The following is a 20,791-nucleotide window of genomic DNA, read 5'->3' as shown; positions in this document are numbered from 1 at the left end:
AGTTCTGAAGGAACTCAGATGTGAAATGGCTGTTCTCCTAGCAAAAATATGTAACTTGTCCCTACAATCAGGCTCTGTACCAGAGGACTGGAAAGTAGCCAATGTGACTCCAATTTTGAAAAAGGGATCCAGGAAAGTACAAGCCAGTTAACTTAACTTCTGTGCTGGGTAAAATTGATGGAAAGCATACTTAAGGACAACATTGTTAAACATATAGAACAACAGGCCTTGCTGAAGGAGAACCAGCATGACTTCTTCAAGGGCAAGCCCTGCTTTACTAACCTTTTGGAGTTCTTTGTAAACAGGCATGTGGATAAAGGTAGTCATTTGACATTGTATATTTCGACTTCCAAAAAACTTTTGACAATGTTCCCCAGCAAAGGTTCTTGAGTAAACGTATTAGTCAAGGGATACAGGAACAGGGTCATGCGTAGATTTGTAACTGTCTGAAAGACAGGAAACAGAGGGTAGGACTAAATGGACAGTTTTCACACTGGAAGGAAGGAATAAGTGGGGTCCCCCAGGGATCTGTACAGGAACTAGTGCTCTTTAACTTATTCATAAATGATCCAATAGTTGGCGTAAGTAGCAAAGTGGCCAAATTTGCAAATGACACTAAACTATTTAGGGTCGTGAAATCCACAACAGATCATAAAGAGCTCCAAAAGGAGTTCTCCAAACTGGGTGTGTGGGCGACAAAATGGCAACTGCTATTCAATGTATGCAAGTGTAAAGTGAGGCATACTGGTGCTAAAAACCCCAGCTTCACATATACACTGATAGGATCTGAGTTCTAAGTGACTGGCCAGGGGAGAGATCTTGGAGTTGTGGTGGATAGCTCATTGAAAGTATCTGCTCTGTGAGCAGCAGTTGTGAAAAAGGCAAATTCCATGCTAGGTATCATTAGGAAGGGGACTGAAAATAAAAATGCTGATATTCTAATACCTTTATACAAATCTATGGTGCGGCCACTTTTGGAGTACTGCATACAGTTCTGATCACCTGATTACTACATACAGTTCTGATCACTTAAGAAGGACATTATAGAACTGGGAAAGGTGCAGAAGAGGGCAATCAAGATGATCAGGGGCCTGGAGCACCTTCCTTATGATGCAAGGCTACAGCATCTTGGGCTCTTTACCTTGGACAAGTGGCAACGAAGAGGAGACATGATTGAAGTGTATAGAATTATGCATGAGTGGAGAGAGTGGACAGAGATAATTTTTTTGCCCTCTCACAACACTAGAACCAGAGGTCATCCCATGAAACTGAAAGTCAGAAAATTTAGGACTGACAAGAGGAAGTTCTTTTTCACACAGCACATAATTAATCTATGGAATTCTTTGCCATGGGATGTGGTGACGGCCACCAGCTTGGATGGCTTTAAAAGGGGATTAGACAAATTCCTGGAGGACAGGTCTATCAGTGGCTACTAGTCTGGTGGCTGTAGGCCACCTCCAGCCTCAGAGGCAAAATGCCTCTAAATACCAGTTGCAGGGTGGCAACAGCAGGGCATGCCCTCAGCTCTTGCCTGTGGATTTCTCAGAGGCATCTGGTGGGCCACTGTGTGAAACAGGATGCTGCACTGGGTGGGCCTTGGGCCTGATACAGCAGGGCTGTTCTTATGTTCTAATGATATGTTGATTACACAGAATGTTTTGATTCTTTTCATTTTTGGTGCTTCCCCAAACAAAAAACCCTTCATTCATATAATAAACTATCACTTCTGAAGCAAAGGCTTTGCATAGCCCTCTGCATTGTGCACTAATTTGATACATATAGGAAATTGTTTACGTGGTGGAATATGCAAACATATGGCACTCCTCTTGCAGTCTGAAGTGGTATAGTCCAACATTCTACCACCACAGTCTGCCATCTCATTCCATGTGAAGTGCAGCTAGTTTTTCACAATATAAACCAGTTCTTTATGTCCCAGAGATTATCTGTTTGTGTTTATGTGATGCAAATCCACTTCAGCATTGGATTTTGGGTTTTTTAAAAACAGCTCCAACTTAATTTTTATAAAATGCAGTCAGTTTAAGCTTAAGTGAGATGTCTTTCAAAGGATAGACCTGTGTGTGGATAGGAAAGGGGAATTGATTTTCACTTTGTTCACCTCCCTGCAAAGCCCTTTTTGCTGCCAGAAATATGACCCTGAGAGTCACAAAGCCCTCAAGCGCATATTTCTGGCAGTGAAAGGGGGTTTTGCAGGGAGGGGAGAGAAGCAAAAATTGCTTCCCTATCACCCTTCCCTCCCTGCACGCAGGGCTGCAGAACATTTCCCATGTAGCTAGGCTCCAGGCTCTCTGTGAGTGTAGAACTCTTCCTCTACCCTCATACTGTTGCATACCATTTGGGCCACTGATTTGAGTATAACTTCTGGACAGAGCCTGGCGACAGTGATCCATGCTCTGGTAACCTCCATACTGAACTATTGTAATGCACTCTATGTGGGGCTGTCCCTGAGGATGGTTTGGAGGCTGCAACTAGTACAGAGTGCAGCAGCAACACTGCTGATGTTTATTTCTAGCCAGATGCACATCACACTGGTCCTAAAGGAGCTACGCTGGTTGCCAATTTTCCACCAAGCCTGATTCAGGGTTTTAACATTGACTCATTAAGCCCTGAACAACCTGGGCCCCAAATACCTGAAGGAGCGCCTTCTCCCATATAGACCTGCCTGCCAGTTAAGATCTGTAGGAGAGGCTCTCTTGGTAGTGCCACCATTGCCAGCAGTTAAAGGGGTAGGGGCACATTCAGAGGGCTTTTCAAGAGAATAAGTTAATGGCAATGCACACAAAAATACTGTGTGCAGTTCATGTGAGTTAAGAAGACCCTAAACTCAGCCCTTTCCAAACTGAACTGAGACAAGATCATTCATCACTAGTGTGTGTGTGTGTGTGTGTGTGTGTGTGTGTGTGTGTGCGCGTGTGCCTAGATCAGGACAGCTCAACTTTGGTCCTCCTGCAGACATCTGCCTAGAGTTCCCATAATCCCTGGCTATTGGCCATCGTGGCTGGGAATTATTGGAGTTGTAGTCCAAAAACAGCTAGGTTAAGCAGGTCTGGCCTAAATAGATCTACATATACTATATATATCCTACCATATTTACCAGAATAGAAGAAGACTCTGAATTTAAAATGACCTCTTATTTCTAACATCTCAGAAATTGGGGAAAAACCTAGTCTTGGATTCAGATAAATACAGTATTTACAAGCACCATAGCAGCTTCTCTGGCTTCCAAATGGCCATATCTTAAGCAACAATTAGTATCATATGTTCGAGAGCCAAACTGGATTAAGTCTGGTTGCCATAATATTTCTCCCATCATAACCCTGCCCATGATCTTTTCCAACTTGACCAGCCTCTGACACCCCCAAACCTCTTGTTCCCTTCAATAGTTCCAGCTCTCTTCCAGAACTCCTTTGGAGTGCCACCTTCATTTCTTCCTGAAATGAAAGCAGTCTTGACTTGTTACCTTTGCCTTTCAGTCTCCTCTCTTTTCTTATCTGAAATTTAAATTGGTAGGGGGACTGCTTGTTTTGCTTCTGTTAAAACTCGACGTATAATGATAATGACAGAGTAGTAGTAGTAGTATTTTTATTTATTTATTAAAACATTTTTAAACTACCCAAAACTTATGTCTCTGGGCAGTTTACAACAGAATAAAAACAAAGTAAAACATTCATTAAGACAAAAATGAGGGGGGGGAACACAGAAATTACAACAATTTAAAAATTTTAAAACAGCATTAAAACCATTAAAACAACATTAATTAAAAGCCTGGGTGAAGAGATGTGTTTTTAAAGACTTTTTAAAAGCTGTCAGAGATGGGGAGGCTCTTATTTCACTAGGGAGCGCATTCTAAAGCCTCAGGGCAGCAGCGGAGAAGACCCGTCCCTGAGTGGCCACCAGACAAGCCGGTGGCAGCTGCAGACGGACCTCTCCAGCAGATCTCAGTGGGCAGTGGGCTTCATGCTGAAGAAGGCATTCCCTTAAATACTCAGGGCCCGAACTATTTAGGGCTTTATAGGTTATAACCAGTACCTTGTATATTGCCCGGAAACATATCGGCAGCCAGTGTAGCTCCTTCAATACAGGAGTTATATGGTCTCTCCGAGATGACCCAGAGACCAGCCTGGCTGCCACATTTTGGACCAACTGTAGTTTCTGGACTACGTACAAAGGCAGCCCCGCATAGAGCACATTACAGTAATGCAGCCTGGAGGTTAGCAGAAGATGTACCACTGTTTTGAGGTCATTTACCTCAAGAAACAGACGCAGCTGGCGTATCAGCCGAAGCTAATAGAAGGCACTTCTGGCCACCGCCTGAACCTGGGACACCAGGGAGAGGCTCGGATCCAGAAGCACCCCTAGACTGCATACCTGTCCCTTCTGGGGAAGTGTGACCCCATCCAGAACAGGCAGATCAAAATCATCTCTCAAGTTCCGACCCCGCACAATGAGTACCTCCGTCTTAACTGGATTCAGTCTCAGTTTGTTATCCCTCATCCAGCCCATCACCGACTCCAGGCAGACATTTAGAGAGGTTATGCCCTCTCCCGATGATGCTGACATGGAGAAATAGATCTGAGTGTCATCAGCATACTGATAGCACCCTGCACCAAATCTCCTGATGATCTCTCCCAGCGGTTTCATGTAGATATTAAACAACATTGGAGACAATATGGAGCCCTGGGGAACACCATACAAAAGTTCAGAGAACTTTGAAGAACAGCAGTCTCCAAGGGACACCATCTGGAATCTGCCCAAGAGGTAGGAGTGGAACCACTGCAAAGCAGTGCCTCCAACTCCCAACCCCCTCAGACGCTTCAGAAGGATACTATGGTCGATAGTATCGAAAGCCTCCGAGAGGTCCAGAAGGACCAACAGAGTCACACTTCCTCTGTCAGTTGCCAATTGGAGATCATCCATCAGGCTAACCAAGGCAGTCTCCACCCCATAGCCAGCCTGGAAGACAAAAGTAGTGGTGGTAGTAGTAGTACTCATAAAATAAATATGCTTCAATGCAAATATAATTCAAACTAAGATTATGTTTGCAAAAATAACATGTAACTGACTATCAAACCCATGTGAAAATATTTTTTAATAATCTGGATTTATGTAATAATATAAGTTAATACGCCTTGGCTCCTTTTCAGTGTTCAGTGCTTGTATTATGAAAATAAACAAAACATGGCTTAAGAGACTATACGTCATCCAGATTAAAATAATAAGCTATCCAACAGAAAACCATTAGCTTGTGTTGGATTTTTAAAAAGTAAATTCTTAATTATTGCTTTACTGAATTGGCTTATGACAAGTTTAATTTAGTTCACTATAATAAACATCTTACATTAATTTTCAAGTAGCAGGTATTTTAGGGTCAAGCTAGTAGACATGTTCTGCATGTTTATTGAGACAAATACTAGTGGTAAAATCTTGATTTTTATTTTTGAGCACCTCACAATGGCTGCCTTCACACCTAACACCAACCGGAGGTGAACGAGCCAGTGTTTCAATTTCATAGTCATTTGGGTGAGTTAAACCACAAGTTTGGGCACCAAATCAACCCGAGTTTTCTGTCTCCAAACCGTAATCTGAACCTTCGGTTTGTAGTGAGTTTCATTGCTGCAACTTCAGGTTTGAAGGCGGTATTGTGTCGTCTGAATCCTGCCGCCATTGTAACCTGGACTCCGTGTTCTGCCTGCTCCCAGAATGATAGAGAGGGTGGCTCAGAACAGTGCAGAAATGTGTCACTTCATGCTGGCTGCGTCTCTGATCAGTTGCCCCACCTTCCATAGTTCCCGCACTCCTCCAGCCATTGCCCAGCAACAGGTATGCCACATCACCACATCCCAAGCTTCAAGGCATGTAAGAGCAAAGAACCACATTGGGGAAAGCCTGTTTTCCACTGTGACTTATGGTCCCCCTTTTTTGACCCACACAAAAAGCATGGGAGGACAAGACAGACACAGTGGGAGAGGTCTGTAGCAATCAAGGACTTCAGAAGTGTTTTCACAAGCACATGGAGTCATGGCAAAGTTTGGGTTAAAAGACACCCCCCTGGAATTCTGGAGTGGTTCTGTTCTCTTTTTTTGTACAGTTTTGTGGGGGAAGAGGGGCCCAGCCCCTTCACTCATGGTGCAAGTATGCAATATCAGCCATACCTCATAAGAATAATAATCATGCGTTGCATCTAGGTACTGGTTACATGAACTGGGCAACAGCAATAGCAATAGCAATAGCACTTACATTTATATACCGCTCTATAGCCGGAGCTCTCTAAGCGGTTTACAATGATTTAGCATATTGCCCCCAACATTCTGGGTACTCATTTTACTGACCTCGGAAGGATGGAAGGCTGAGTCAACCTTGATCTAACTTGTAACCTTCTGGTTACAGGGCGGCAGTTTTACCACTGCGCCACCAGGGGCTCATATTGCGCCACCAGGCCAAGTGTCACAATAAAACCTTAGATATCCTCCCAAGGGACCACTCTCTCATGAGAGTGACAGACCACTGAGGCACACATGTGGGCTGGAGGGCTGTTGCTACCCAGCCCAGTTGCTAGATCCCTGCAAGCCTTGGGGAAGGGTACCCCAACAACACCTTTCCTCATTCCGCTGACTGGTAGAAATTAGGATTAAAAGCACTTCCTCTTGCAGTCTGGTCTTCCCTTAACACATAGCCATGGGTGGTTGTTGTTTTTTGCCCAGCATGGCCACCTGGCTTGGCAGGGATAGTTGAAAACAGCACTTCCACTGACCCATGATTCCCTGCAGTGGCCAATCTACATACAATGCCAGCCCCAGCCTGGGAATTTTGAATGGGGACTAGGAGCCATCTCCGATGTTACGCAACTCTACCCACCTCAAACTCTCAGACACATGGAGTGGCTCGGACTCCTTGGGAGGCTGTTAGGGTTGAGTAGAAAAGGGAAAGTGTGGACTATGAGTTTTGTTGTTAAGCAGATACTAGGGGGCCCTCATCAGTGAGGCCCCCTATAGTTGGGTGGCCCACCTCATGAGAATATAATCTAATGAAGACCCAAAGCTCATGAAGCCTTTTGTCCTCCCCAGTGGACTGGCTCTCTCATGAAAGGGCTAACCCACAGCCAGCAAGCCAACACGGGGGCAGGAGTGTGTTGGGGCTTCCTGGACTGCTTGGCCTGGTCTACCATTCCAAGAGCATCCTTTGTCACAGTGGACCAAACCCCAGGATCCTTTGCCCACCCTCATATACATGAGGGCCAGGAATACATCAAGATTCCTTCCAGGAGTAACAGGAAACTGGTGTTCCTCTGCATTCTCTGTATGTAGTTATGCTCGAGCATAGTAGTTATGGCATCAGTAGTTATGCTCGAGCAGTACTGCATGAGCAGTAGTTATGCTTGTCCATGTGAGGAACGCGTTTAAATGCCCTTTCCCTGCTGAGGGTGGGCGACCGATGCCAAAAACGCATGATCACATTGGGCACACCCCCTTGAAGATCGTGGCCAATGGTTGCTGCAATGGTTGCTGCTCTAACCTTAGAGCAGCAACGGTTAGAGTTAGAGTTCAGTCTGGTGATGCAGCGCAGATGCGGCCTCAGCAGACCAGGAAGAGGGTTCCCCTCTGCCTGTAAGATTAAAAGTCTTTTGTCTACCCTAACAGCTTTTTAAATGTTGTTGCTTACTCACACTCCAAGTCATTGGCTGACCTGATGTCATGGAATCCTTATGGATATTTTGGCCACCTTCACAGATAACCGCCAAACTGGAGGCAGATGAGCCTGAGGTTCAGTTTAGTGGGTGTATGAATTCGTGAAACCACGGTTCTCTTACAAGAGTGACCTGAAGTTTTCCTCCCCAAACTGTCAATTGAACCTTCAGTTTGTAGTGAGTTTCACTGCTTGAACCTCAGGTTTGAAGGCGGCATGTGGTCTGATTTCTGCTGCCATTGTAACCTGGGTTCTGTGCTGTGGCCTCTTCTGAAACCATAGAAAAGACTGCTCAGACCAGACCAGAAACACGTCAGCTCTATGCCTGTCGTGTTTCTCTCTGGCTACATCTCAGATCAGTTGCCCTACCCTCCAGGGTTTCTGCACTCCTCTTGTCATTGCCCAGCAAAAAATATGCCCAGGGGTACACCTAGGTAATTTTGGTGCCCAAATCTGAAGGACCCCACTAGCTCCCATGCTACGAGTTAGAAAAAAGTTTACCATGGCACTGACAACTTCAATAAATCTAGCTGCCATGCGTGTGGCTGTGGTGTGGGGGTGAGCTGAACAGGGAGTGAGCTGAACAGATGCCACCTGTGGTGGCGGGTGGTGCCAGAGCGGCCACTGGGCATGACCATTCAGCCCAGTGGCCCTTGAGAACTGCGAGGTGCTCCAGCGTGCCTGCACAGTTGGAATAGAGTGTCAAAAGCCCCAATGTCACAGGCTTGCAACACTCTATTCCAATGGCACAGGCACGCTGGAGCGCCTCTCAGTTCTCAAGGGCCACTGGGCCAAATGGTCAGACCGAGTGGCCACTCCAGCTCTGCCTGCCGCCACCATCATGGGGGTGAGGGAGGTCTTCTCAGCTCACCTCTCCCCCGCCCACCCCAGCCGTGCACATGGCAGCTAGAAACTTTTGAAGATTTCAGTGCCATGGTTCAGCACCGCGGGGCCACGGCAGGGTGAATGTGGGGTGAGGTGGCAGCAGGAGCCCCCTCCCAGGCCTTTGGAGGCCCCCCTGGACCTTGGAGGCCACGGACCGGGGCCCCAAGGTCTGTGGGTAAGAATGCCCCTGAGTACGCCGTGTTACCTTGTCCCAAGCTTCCATGCATGTAAAGGGAGAAACCCACAAGGGTGTGTGTGTGCTCTCCACTGGATCTTGTATTCCCTCCCAGGAAGTCATCATGATCTCTTCCCAAGGTAACAGAAAACAAGTGCCCCTCACCATCCCCCAATACCAGAAGTTCTGCTTGTGCAAGACTGTGTGGCTGCTGGGCCCTTGCGAGGGCTGTGGTGCAACTGGTTTGATGAAGGGGTTTACAGTACTTCTTCATGAGCCTCACACCATCCGGTTCCATGTGAACATCACTCCAGCCATAAGCTCTTGCTCATTATATATTGTTAATGAACCCTAATTTTTTTCAGGATTAAAACAAGTATTATTGAACCACATAAATGGATCTTGAGGATTTCATATGACCTGTAGGCTTCATATTATATTCCTACAATTTTACAATACAGTTCTTTCATTTTTTAATATGTATGAGTGCTGATGCAGAGATACTGTGATTTTTTAAAAAGAATACAACTGTCAGGTCCAAAACACACACTGCCAGTCTATTAAGCTGATTGTGTTTGTTTATCCATTGGCGTAAGTGAAGGAAAGAAAATATATGCAGTTGTTAGTTACTGATGTATTAGACTTCAGTGTTCCATACGGTTTATATCCTCTAATTGAAACTAAAAGTCAATAAACAGAAGTTAGTAAAAACATAAATTAGTTACAAAGAGTTTCATGTGATTACAACTTCCAAGAGTGTCTTACAGCCATTATGCTGTGTTAGCTCTTTAAAACCTAGTTTGCCTTGTCAGAGTAAATAATAGCCTGTGTCAGTTTCATAATATTTTAAGGAAGGAACTCGCAAAGCATAATGCAGAGGAGGGAAGAAGCGAATAGGTCTTTAAGAAGACATGGGAGGACAATAAGCAATCTCATATGCCTTAGCCAATATAATGGGCTGTGCAGTACAGTTTCATTGCAAATTAATTCATTTTCTCTGAAATGTTTTCCAGGCTCAGTTTTATCCATCACAATGCCTATTACACAAATCTGCAATCTGCAAAACAATGGAGACAGGAACAAAAGAGAGATCTATGCTTTATGCAGTAGACAGCACAACTCTTGAGAACAAAACAGTCCAAAACAGCTCACATTAGCAGAAGTAACACCAGTCATGGCAATTTATTACACTTTATCAGGCAAAAATACTTTCAAATCTGTTGTCTTTGACATATGTGGATCAGAAGATTATAGCTAAATGAAAGCAGATAGGAAATCCACATTTAAAGAAGAGAGAGAGAGAAATGCTTTGTGGGAAGTAATTGAGAGTTCTGCGGTTTATTTTTCTTGTTTGGATAGAATGAAAAACAGCTGAAGCTTCTGAGAAGTCAGGAGTATATTGGGTAAGGGGCAAAGCTGTCAGGAAGATGGAAAAGAGAAGCAAACAATGAATGAAGAAGAAATAGAGAGGGACTCAACCATACCCATATGCATAAGGCAGCATTGCTTCAGAGTTTCACAATATAGAGCCCTGGTCCTCAGGTGGTCCATACTCCGGATACACTCCAACCTCAACCTGCAACATACAGCCCAATTTTTATTTCTCTTACCGTAGTTTTTATTTTCTATCTATCTATCTATCTATCTATCTATCTATCTATCTATCTATCTATCTATCTATCCAGTTCTGTCCCCACATTATCCTCTTTGTGTCCATCTTTCTCCTTCCCTCTCCTCAGCAGATTAGTGTTGCAGTGCTGCCATAACCTATCTTAGACCAAGTGTCAACCCAATGACCTAGTGGTCATTGCAATCCACTAGGGATATGCAATTCTATTTGTGCACGAATCAATTTGCACCGAATTTGGAGTGATTCACTGATTTGACTGTGAATCGAATCATCTCCTAAATGATTCACCATCACTTCCCAGGCCAGCAGCATGGAGTCCCTGGTAGTGCCAAAGCAGTTGGCAGTTCCACCAAGGAGTTCCACCCAGTGGTTCGCACGGGGGTGAGAAAATTTAATTGTCTGCTTGCCCATTTCTTTTGGGTTGGGTGGTAGGGAACACCCATCATGCCCTACCAACCAACCCACTTTGATATACCTAGGACGTACCCTGACAGAAGCATTTGTTAAGCAAATGCTCTATATGGTAGAGACTCATGAAATGTTTACTTCTATCCCCCTCCCAGAAAAAGGAGGAGGATGAAAGCAAAGGAGGATAGACACAGGGGCTATTCTCACAATCAGGAAAAATTGGGATAGGAAAGCCTAGCCCAATTTTTCCCGATCGTAAGAACCACCGGGCTCGGCTGCGAGCCCAGTGGTTCTCGAGCGGGTGACCTGCTTTCGTAGCCCTCCTCTTAGCCCGGGTTTACGGAGCGAGCGCTCTGCAAACCTGGGCTATCTCGTCATGAGTAGCCATGGCGCGGCTCCCCCCAGCCCCACCAGCTCTGTCACGGAGCCGGCAATCATGTGGGCGGCCAATCCGGCTGCCCAGGGCTACTGCCCGCTCTCCCCGCAGTATCATCAAAAGTGGGTCTCACTGGTCATGCGACCCGCCTCCTAGAGTGCTTTATAGTAGTCAAATAACCTTTTATTTACTATTGTGTAAATTTCTTTTTTCCCCAAGAGGATAGTCAACATCTACATAAATAACTACATATATATAAATATGTTCCTTAGTAAAGACTTTCCTGAGGAACCAGCACCTGTTTCCAGTGTGTTGTCTTGACTGCATGAACCTAGCTTCCATCGAGCAAGGAGGATAAATGTCTCTGGGCCCCTGAGGTTGGTAGTTGGGTGAGAACTTGCTCTTTGCTCTTGCCCTTGAGCCTCTCGGAAAAAGAAGATGGGGGCGGGGCAGGGACACATCTTCACCTTTTGTCCCAGGGCCCGCTCCAACCTTACTACGCCCCTACTTAATTGGTCCCATAAGTTAATTATACAAAGGAATCCTGTTAAGAAAATATCATAGTGAGGTGAGAATTTTTTTGTGGCTGGATAAAAAATTAATAATTATCTTCATAGCACCTTTGCGACCCCCCTCTTTTTTCCCCTTGGGGTCTTATCACTCAACTGCTGCCTGTTTATGTTACTTGTTCCAAATAGCAAATGTATGGCTTTCATATCAGAAGTAAAAAAATTACAGCTATCCATAGCCTTCTAGCAAAAAGTTCAAAATTGGCCTTCATTTACAAATAAAGTTTTCCTGAAATTTTGTCTGGAATTTGAACCAAATAACTTGGATTCAAAAGAATACACTTCGAAAGAAGGAAGGCTGAATATTACAGAAGGGGATTAAATCTGTATATCAGGCTGAACAATATCAGATGTATTTAAATGTGGAAGCATATTGTAAATGGAATCCGGGAGTGACTGTACCTGGTTACATTGTGTTCTAAACTCTGATTATATTTGGGGAGAGGGAAGGTGGTATCATGGCACTAGCAGGAAACAACTTTGCACAGGCTTCTTGGAAATGATTACAGTTTAATATGGTTCCATGTGCTCTGTTAACTTTTTCTCAAGTCCAGCTTTCATTATTGCCCATTTAGCCTTCTGACTTGGCATTCAGGCAGGCAGAAATAACTTTTGAGAGTAGAATAACAAAGCATTAGGCTACACCCACTGCTAGGATGATAAATAGCCAGCTTGCATCTCATTTCCACTGTCAGCTTCCATCTCATTTTCTAGCCTTTCTCCCCACCCTCCCTCTGTATCTGCAGGTACTTCATAGACTGGAAGAATGATGTGGACAACTACTTTACTATAGATGGAATGGAAGGAACTATTGCCACAAATGAATTACTGGACCGAGAGAGCACTGCACAGTACAATTTTTCAATACTTGCAAGTAAAGTTAGTAAGTATCACAGAAAAGGGAACTGTTCCTAAATTATATTTGCTTCATTGTTTGTTCATTGTAAATCACATCACTTCGGGCCCATTTTTGTTATATGTCTTGATTTATTTTTCCCTTGTCAAAGAGGTAGAGTGTGTTATGATCCTGGTATTTATTAAATCTAAGAGACATTCATGTGACTTTTTAAATGGTTTATTTCAACCCTTGTCAACCCACTTTGAATTAGTGATTGGCTTCATGCAGCCAGCCATAGTTTCACGCAATTACTCCTTGCAAAGTCAACCTGATTTTACAACACACCACCCAAAAGTTATGTGAATCATGAGGAAGGCACCGTTTTGCTGTATTGTGCCCTTTTTCTTATTCTCAGCACTGAAAACATATTTAAATAACTTGAAATTTTGCTGCTAAGCTCAAAAGACTTTGGTGGATGGTCTATTATTATTTTTATTATTATTTATTCACACAGTCAGACAGGTGTTATTGACTGGTTTGTTTTATCCAGACATCAAGTCCTTCCCAAGGACCTCTATAATAATAATAATAATAATAATAATAATAATAATAATAATTATTATTATTATTATTATTATTATTATTATTAACATATGTTTTCCCTGCTTTATTGTTTATCAAACATTCAATAATGCATAATTGTGGGTGGATTTTTTTTCTGCAAAGCAAAATATGTGCATTGACTATGATCCAGCCCAGGATACTTTTATAATATTTTTTAATATGCTGATAATAGATTTTGCCTTGGTCATCCATAATACAGGTAATTTGCTGAGTTTTTAAATGATGGGCACAATCTGTTAAAAATTTGGCACTTGGCGCTTTTAAATCCTGTGATCCCAACAAGACTTATTTAAGCACAGTTAATCAAGTAGGAGTGTGCACAAAACTGGAAAACCCGGTTTGGCTCGAATTGAATTGGACTCGAGCCCAAGCGTGTCTGGTCTGGTTTTGTGCACATTCAAACTGGGTTTGGTTCTTGAAGCCATACTGGTAAAGGGGAATGGTCATTCAAATGGCCTCTGTGCATGTGTGGAGGCAATTTTATTGACCTTCCTGTTCTGGTGTGGGTGGGGAGTTCCTCCTGTCAAAGAATCTACACTCAGAAAACCTCAGAAACAACATCCAGTATCCAATGGGTTAGCAACCCATGGGGGTGGTTGGCACCCTCACTCTGGGCCACCCCAGCACCCTCCAAGTGCAGTTATGGGGCTGCTGAAACCTCCATTCTTCCCTATGGAGAAAAACCTTAAAGCCACTTGTGGGGTGCTGAGGTAGCACAGAGTGAGTGGTGGTCTAGTGCACAGAGGGTGCCAGCCACACCCATGGGTTGCTAACCCATGGGGTACTGGGTTTTGTTGTTTCTGAGGTTTTCTGAATGTAGATTCTTTGGTAGCATATTCTATTTTCAATGACCAACCATGAATCCACTCTCCTTTGCTAACCTTAAAGGCACATAAACTTCAAAAATCACTTAAAAATCAGCCCTTTGCCCAATTCCTTTCAAATAATTCTGGTAGCTTCCTTGCCCCCCTTGGGCACTACCACCCACCACACTCTGCTCTAGGCCACCCATTTGCCCCCGACGTGAAGCTATACATTTGCTGACACCTCCATTATGGAGAAAAACCTTAAAGACGCGTAAACTTCAAAAATCACTTTAAAATCAGCCTTTTGCCCAATTCCTTTCAAATAATTCTGATAGCTTCCTTGCCCACCTTGGGAACTACCACCCACCACGCTTCTCTAGGGCACCCCTTTCCCCCCAACGTGAAGCTATACATTTGCTGTAATCCTCATTATTCCCTATGAGGAATTCAAAAATACTTTTAAAATTCACCAATAATCGGAGGAGTGTCCAATTGCTTTGGAGTTTTGTGGGTGGTAGCAGAGGCGTAACTATAGGGTGGGCAGGGGGGGCACGTGCCCTGGGCGCCATCTTTTCTGGTCACATGGGGGGAGCCGTCATGACAAAAAAAAATTTTTTAATTTTTAAAAATTTTTTGTTAATACAAATGTTTCCTGCTCAGTGCAGCAGCGCTGCAGCAGTCAAGGGAGCATGTCAGCGCCCCCTCCCCCACGAGCGGTCCCTTCCGCGCTGCCCGCGCCCCCCCCCCCATTGCTTTGCTGGCACCTGGCAGCCAGTCAGTGGCCTGGCATGGCGGCGGCAGCGGGCGCTTGTGAGGAAAAACCTAAGTATAATGTAGTATGTTGGGGGCGCGGGGGGCACCATTTCAGTGCTTGCCCCGGGCGCCGTTTTCCCTAGTTACGCCTCTGGGTGGTAGGCAACCCTGTGTGCCTACCACCCAGCCCACCTTTTTGCCTCTAGGTGCGCCACAATAGGGGATAATGGGCTGGTTCGGGTCCCATTATACCCTGTGAGAAAAATAATTAAAAATATTTCAAATATTCATTAAAAATCGTAGGAGTATCCGATTGCTTTGGGGTTTGGGTGGTTATTGGCACCCATGGGTGCTACACAATAGAGAATAATGGTCTGGTTCGAGTCCCATTATACCCTATGAGGGAAAAATAAAAATAAATTTCAAAAATTCATAAAAAATTGTATGAGTGTCCGATTGATTTGTGGTTTGGGTGGTAGGTAGCCATGGGTGCCAGCTACCATACCATCCACTTTTAGAGGTTTGAACCAGTTCAAACTGGTTCAAACTGGTTCGAATCAAACCACCCCGTTTGGTTTGTATTCAAACCTGCAGCTTGAACCTGATGGCTAGTTTGGTTCGAATTCGAACCTTCGAACCACCCCAGTTTGAATTTGAACCAGTTCGAATTCAAACCGGTTCACACATCCCTAGCCCTCAATATTGCAGCAGCTCTGCTCTATCTGACCCCGCTTTCCACAGAACTCTTTAGTTAACATAGCTTCTGGCAGCCTGGGAACAGTTTAAATTGCACCAGTGCTACAGGTGACTCAAACAGAAAGGTAGGACGGCCACCTTTGTCTCCTACCTCACTTTTAACCTGGTTAGATGATCTGGGCTACCCAGGATTGGAGCTTTTGGGTTGGGAGGCCTCCTGGTTCTCCAGATTACCACAGATTCCTGGGTTAACTCCATCCTGGGTTAACTCCATCCTTGAGCCGCTGGTGGCGCAGTGGTAAAACTGCCGCCCTTTAACCAGAAGGTTGCAAGTTCGATCCTGACCAAGGGCTCAAGGTTGACTCAGCCTTCCATCCTTTCGAGGTCGGTAAAATGAGTACCCAGAATGTTGGGAGGCAATATGCTAAATCATTGTAAACCGCTTAGAGAGCTTCCAGCTAAAGAGCGGTATATAAATGTAAGTGCTAGTAAGTGCTATCCTGCCCAGGAATCTGTGGCAGTAAGAATAGGCACTACATTTGATAGAAAAAGAAAACAGAGATATATTTTTTCTGCATTATTTTACCATATGCGGTTTTGAGAAAAGTCTGTTTTTGCAAAGTTTCTTTACTTGTGAATTCAACTCTCCACATTTTCAGTTGATAAATTGCTTCTTAGACATGTTTGCATAGTTCAGTTATGGGTCCAATTAACCCTTAACAGTGGTCCCCACAATTTTATGTAGGGAGTGAGGCGATTCTCACGATTGCCCAAAAGCAGGCTAAGGGAGCCTAGTCCACTTTTGGAGGATTATGTGCTTCAACAGGAGCTGCACGGCTCCCGTTAGCTAACCACCCTAAATATCCCTCCCCTAAGACGAGGTTAACGGAGTGAGCACTCCGTTAACCTCCTCTTTTTGCTTGTGTGTTGCTGCGGCACGCTGTGACATAAGTAGCCTCCTGGGCTTGCTCGGGGCATCCTGGAACTTCCGGGGGCCACGTGGCCCCTGATCCCCACAGCCCCCTTTAGCTCCATGACGGAGCCAGCAGTCGTGTGGGCGGCCGATCCGGCCACCCAGGGCTGCAGGCTTGATCTTGACCCGCAGAGCTTCAGAATGTTGGGGTTATCAGGAAGACACTGATATTCTTGTATCCAGGACCACTCACTGGGGACACAGTGTATATGTATCAGCATCCCCATTTGGACCTTGCCTATGGAACTGCTATGATTTCTATGGTCATACCAGTGCTTTTTCAAGCACTATGATAGCAGGAATCATAATAGCCACATAACCACCCCCAACATGGAGAAAACAGTTCATACAAACATTGAGGCACTTCACACAAGTGCCAAAATAGGGTTTGTGGGGAGAGTAGGCTTGACCCACCATTTTCTTTTGTTTTGTTGCTCTATTCCTTTTTTAAAAGATGAATCATTCACTATGTTTAGTTATTAATTCATTACAATTGCATTTGTTTTTGTTGCATTCATTGTTGTTAAGGGTCCTAGTTGTAGTGTGGCAGCAGTAGTATGTCCCCCCCCTTCATTTTAAAAAGTTATTTACATTATAAACATGTGATGGCAGAGCTTCTTTCCCAGTTATTGCCATTTTGTTTTGCCCACAATACCTTGGGCACAGCAGAATTGAGGAAGAAATTGAGACTGTCATGTTTTTGTGGCAATTGCCATTTCCCCCCATTGTCCTGGAAGAATGCATTGTAGGAATAGCAAAGTGGTGGCCACTGGGAAAGGAACTATGCTACCACCTGTATAAAGTGTTAAAACACACACATACACACACACATTTAAGAAGAAGAAAGCCTGCTGTTGCACGACAAATGACCCTTATTTCAATGAAAACAAATGGAGTTCTGAATGAAACAAACTTTTCATTTCATTCAGACCTCCATTCATGATTGTAGGCATTTGGATCAGAACCAATTAAAAAATGAACTGCATGGTTCCTGTTCGGTTCATTCATTTCTCCATTTGTTCCAAAATAAATGCACGCCTTTAATGGCATCTACACATGCTTCCATAAGGCACTTGCATGGGGACACCAGTCAGTATAAATCAGTCTCTTCTCTCTATTCAGTACTAAAAAAAAAACCCTACCACATCTCTTACATGAAAACAAAGTATTTTTGGGAATGTAAATGAGCTTCTCTGTTCCTTCCCTTCATGGCCTGCAACATCAATTTGTGTACATATTTCAGAATATGGAGTTGTTTCAAGATTGTCTTCTGATTTCTAGTTATAAATAAACCCCACCAGCTGGATTCTTGTCAACTCTTTAAAAGTACAAATTAAATTGGACTTCGCCACTTTGCATGGAAAAGCAGATGAAGGTCAAGAGCAGGTGTCCAAAGCATCAGCTGTGTCTGCTTCATCCCTGGGGCATTCTTGACAGTTGTTTTCCAAAGAGCATCTGTGGCATTGAAAAGGGGCAGCAGTTAAAATCAATGGGGATGCTTATCTTGCAGCTTTTTCAGAGCAAATAATCTTAACTAGGAATGATTCGAGATCCTGTCAAGTCTCAAAAGATCAAACTGACTTTCTGCTGTTAGAATCCAGCCAATTGCCGCCCGAATGGATGGCACGGCTTGTTTGCCCCAGCCCCCTTGAGGCTTGGCGGATTGGGGATGCTGAATTAGCCCTTCTACTGTGTTGAATAACATCCTTCCAAAAGGCTAAGCGGCTTGTGGGGGGGTGTCGCCAACAACAGAGACCTGACCTTAGGTTAGCTGAGATGGGCAGCCTCTGCTATAGAGCTATGGGGCTGCCTGGAGCCAAGATGTTTTCGCCCGTGTCAACTAGGCTAAGGCACCCACTTGCATGGCCAGCCATTCAGGAACTGCACTGTGGGGGTGGATCGCCAGTCCCAGTTATATACTGTTTCAGTTAATTTATATTTCAATAAATTGTGGCCCTTTTTACCAAGGAAACTTGTGTCTCATGTCTCCTTGGGGTGTGGGTGCAGTAAATGCTGCACAATTTAAATTGATAAAGACAATGATGAGGAAACAACCACACAAATGCATATACAAACAAATAATTAGGTTTTATTAGCAAGATCTGGTTGTTTATTGCTCATATAATTCTTATATAACTATCAAAACATTCTAGTTTACTATAGTCTTAAAAGAATATCCCAGAAATGGGATTGTAGTAGGTGATGCTCATGTTTTACTGAGTTCTTTTATCCAGAATCCTTTATATTTCTTCTCATAACCTAGTTTAGTTCTCAGCAAGGTGACCAAGTTGTGTCTATTTCCCTCTACAAAGAAAAAATGATGTTGAGAAGAGAGGTTCTAGCTAGCTTGATGTGCCAGTTTTCTAAGTAGAGGATATTTTGGGTTTGTTTTTCTTTTCTTTTTTTGCATGGAGGATATTCAGCTGTATGAGACCCAGTAATAACAATAACAACTAGCTTGACCAGTTCAGAGCATCTGCACAGTAGTAGATTGTTGCTGCTGGTGGTGGTGCTGGCTCCTCCTCCTCCGGCCCCTTGGAGCATCACCACACCTTGGCTCCAACATGGCAGCCACTGGGAGTAGATTTTCTTGAGAGTGAGCATGTGAACAAAATACAAAACTGTGGTAGGACCACACTTGGAGTTCTGCGTACAATTCTGGTCACCACATCTTAAAAAGGACATTGTTGAACTGGAGAAGGTACAGAAGAGGGCAACCAAGATGATCAGGGGCCTAGAGCACCTTTCTTATGAGGCAAGACTACAACACCTGGGGCTTTTTAGTTTAGAAAAAAGACGACTGTGGGGAGACATGATAGAGGTCTATAAAATCATGCATGGGGTGGAGAAAGTGGAGAGAGAGAGATTCTTTTCCCTCTCACACAACACTAGAACCAGGGGTCACTCCATGAAATTGATTGCCAGGAGGTCTAGGACCAACAAATGGAAGTACTTTTTCACACAACGCGTGATCCACTTGTGGAACTCTCTGCCACAGGATGTGGTGACAGCCAACAACCTGGATGGCTTTAAGAGGGGTTTGGATGACTTCATGGAGGAGAGGTCTATCAATGGCTACTAGTCAGAGGGCTGTGGGCCACATCCAGCCTCAAAGGCAGGGTGCCTCTGAGTACCAGTTGTGGGGGAGTAATGGCAGGAGAGAGGGCACGCCCTCAACTCCTGTCTGTGGCTTCCATCGGCATCTGGTGGGCCACTGTGCAAAACAGGATGCTGGACTAGATGGGCCTTGGACCTGATCCAGCAGGGCTGTTCTTATGTTCTTATGTTCTTATGAACAATAGAGAGCATGAATGCTCCTGCAGTACCCTGATTGGTTTAACACTGTGAGGGCGAGGCGAGGGCAGGGCTTGCCATGTACCACGTAAGGCTTATATATAAATAATAATAAACTTTATTTGTTAGCTGCCCCATAAAAATTGCTCTGTGGTTGACTGAAATACGAGATAAAAACACACATTAAATCATAACAGACAAAAGAAAGGGGGGGAACAGACGAATAAGAGTCCAGTCTGGAATGGTACAACCCAGATACAGAGGAGAGCTGGTCTTGTGGTAGCAAGCATGACTTATCCCCTTAGCTAAGCAGGGTCCACCCTGGTTGCCTATGAATGGGAGACTAGAAGTGTGAGCACCGTAAGAGATTCCCCTCAGGGGTTGGAGCCGCTCTGGGAAGAGCAGAAGGTTTCAAGTTCCCTCCCTGGCTTCTCCAAGATAGGGTGGAGAAAGATTCCTGCCTGCAACCTTGGAGAAGCCGCTACCAGTCTGTGAAGACAATACTGAGCTAGATGGACCTATGGTCTGACTCAGTATATGGCAGTTTCCTATGTTCCTACAAGTTTGCTACCACAATGAAAACTAATCACAAGATCAGATAGAGATATGTAAAGATCATAGTCTGTTTTCCTGTTGGGCATCAAGTTCCTTTTTAGAGCTAAGGCCTGGACATAGACCCTAACAAGTGATGGGATATCGTAGTGAGTCTTAGATCATGCCCTTCCTCTGCATGTGAAAAATTGTGTATGACACAGGCTGTTGGCACAATCCATTTCTGCAAAGCAGAGGTGGGTGCATTGCATGTGTTAGGTATATCTATGCACACTTGGATGTATGCACATGGATTTCAGAACTAACAAGATATCCCTCCAAGAGAAAGGAAACACACACACACCCCTGCAACTCGCTCCTGTACCTCAACACATATAGTCCTGTCTTGTGTTAACCAGTTCTTATGAACTATCCGTAAGTATAGGCCTCCAATTATAAACTTTAGCTATGCCTGAATATGCAAACAAACATCGTGACTCCCTTGCCTTCCCTGAGCCCCAGTTTTTCATGA

At 44.3% G+C, this 20,791-nt stretch overlaps 1 protein-coding gene across 18 annotated transcripts in view; it reads left to right on the top strand.

The window, feature by feature from the left end:
• Nucleotides 1–20,791, top strand: part of CDH12 (cadherin 12) — a 987,186-nt gene that overhangs the window by 945,645 nt on the left and 20,750 nt on the right. For all 18 annotated transcript variants that reach the window (XM_053248987.1, XM_053248989.1, XM_053248990.1 and 15 more), the window contains one exon: nt 12,491–12,627. In XM_053248987.1, coding sequence (XP_053104962.1) covers nt 12,491–12,627 — 137 coding nt within the window. The remainder of the gene's footprint in view (nt 1–12,490; nt 12,628–20,791) is intronic.

Source organism: Hemicordylus capensis, chromosome 4, assembly GCF_027244095.1.
Source record: "Hemicordylus capensis ecotype Gifberg chromosome 4, rHemCap1.1.pri, whole genome shotgun sequence".
NCBI lineage: Eukaryota > Metazoa > Chordata > Lepidosauria > Squamata > Cordylidae > Hemicordylus > Hemicordylus capensis.
This window is presented reverse-complemented; position numbering and strand designations above follow the sequence as displayed.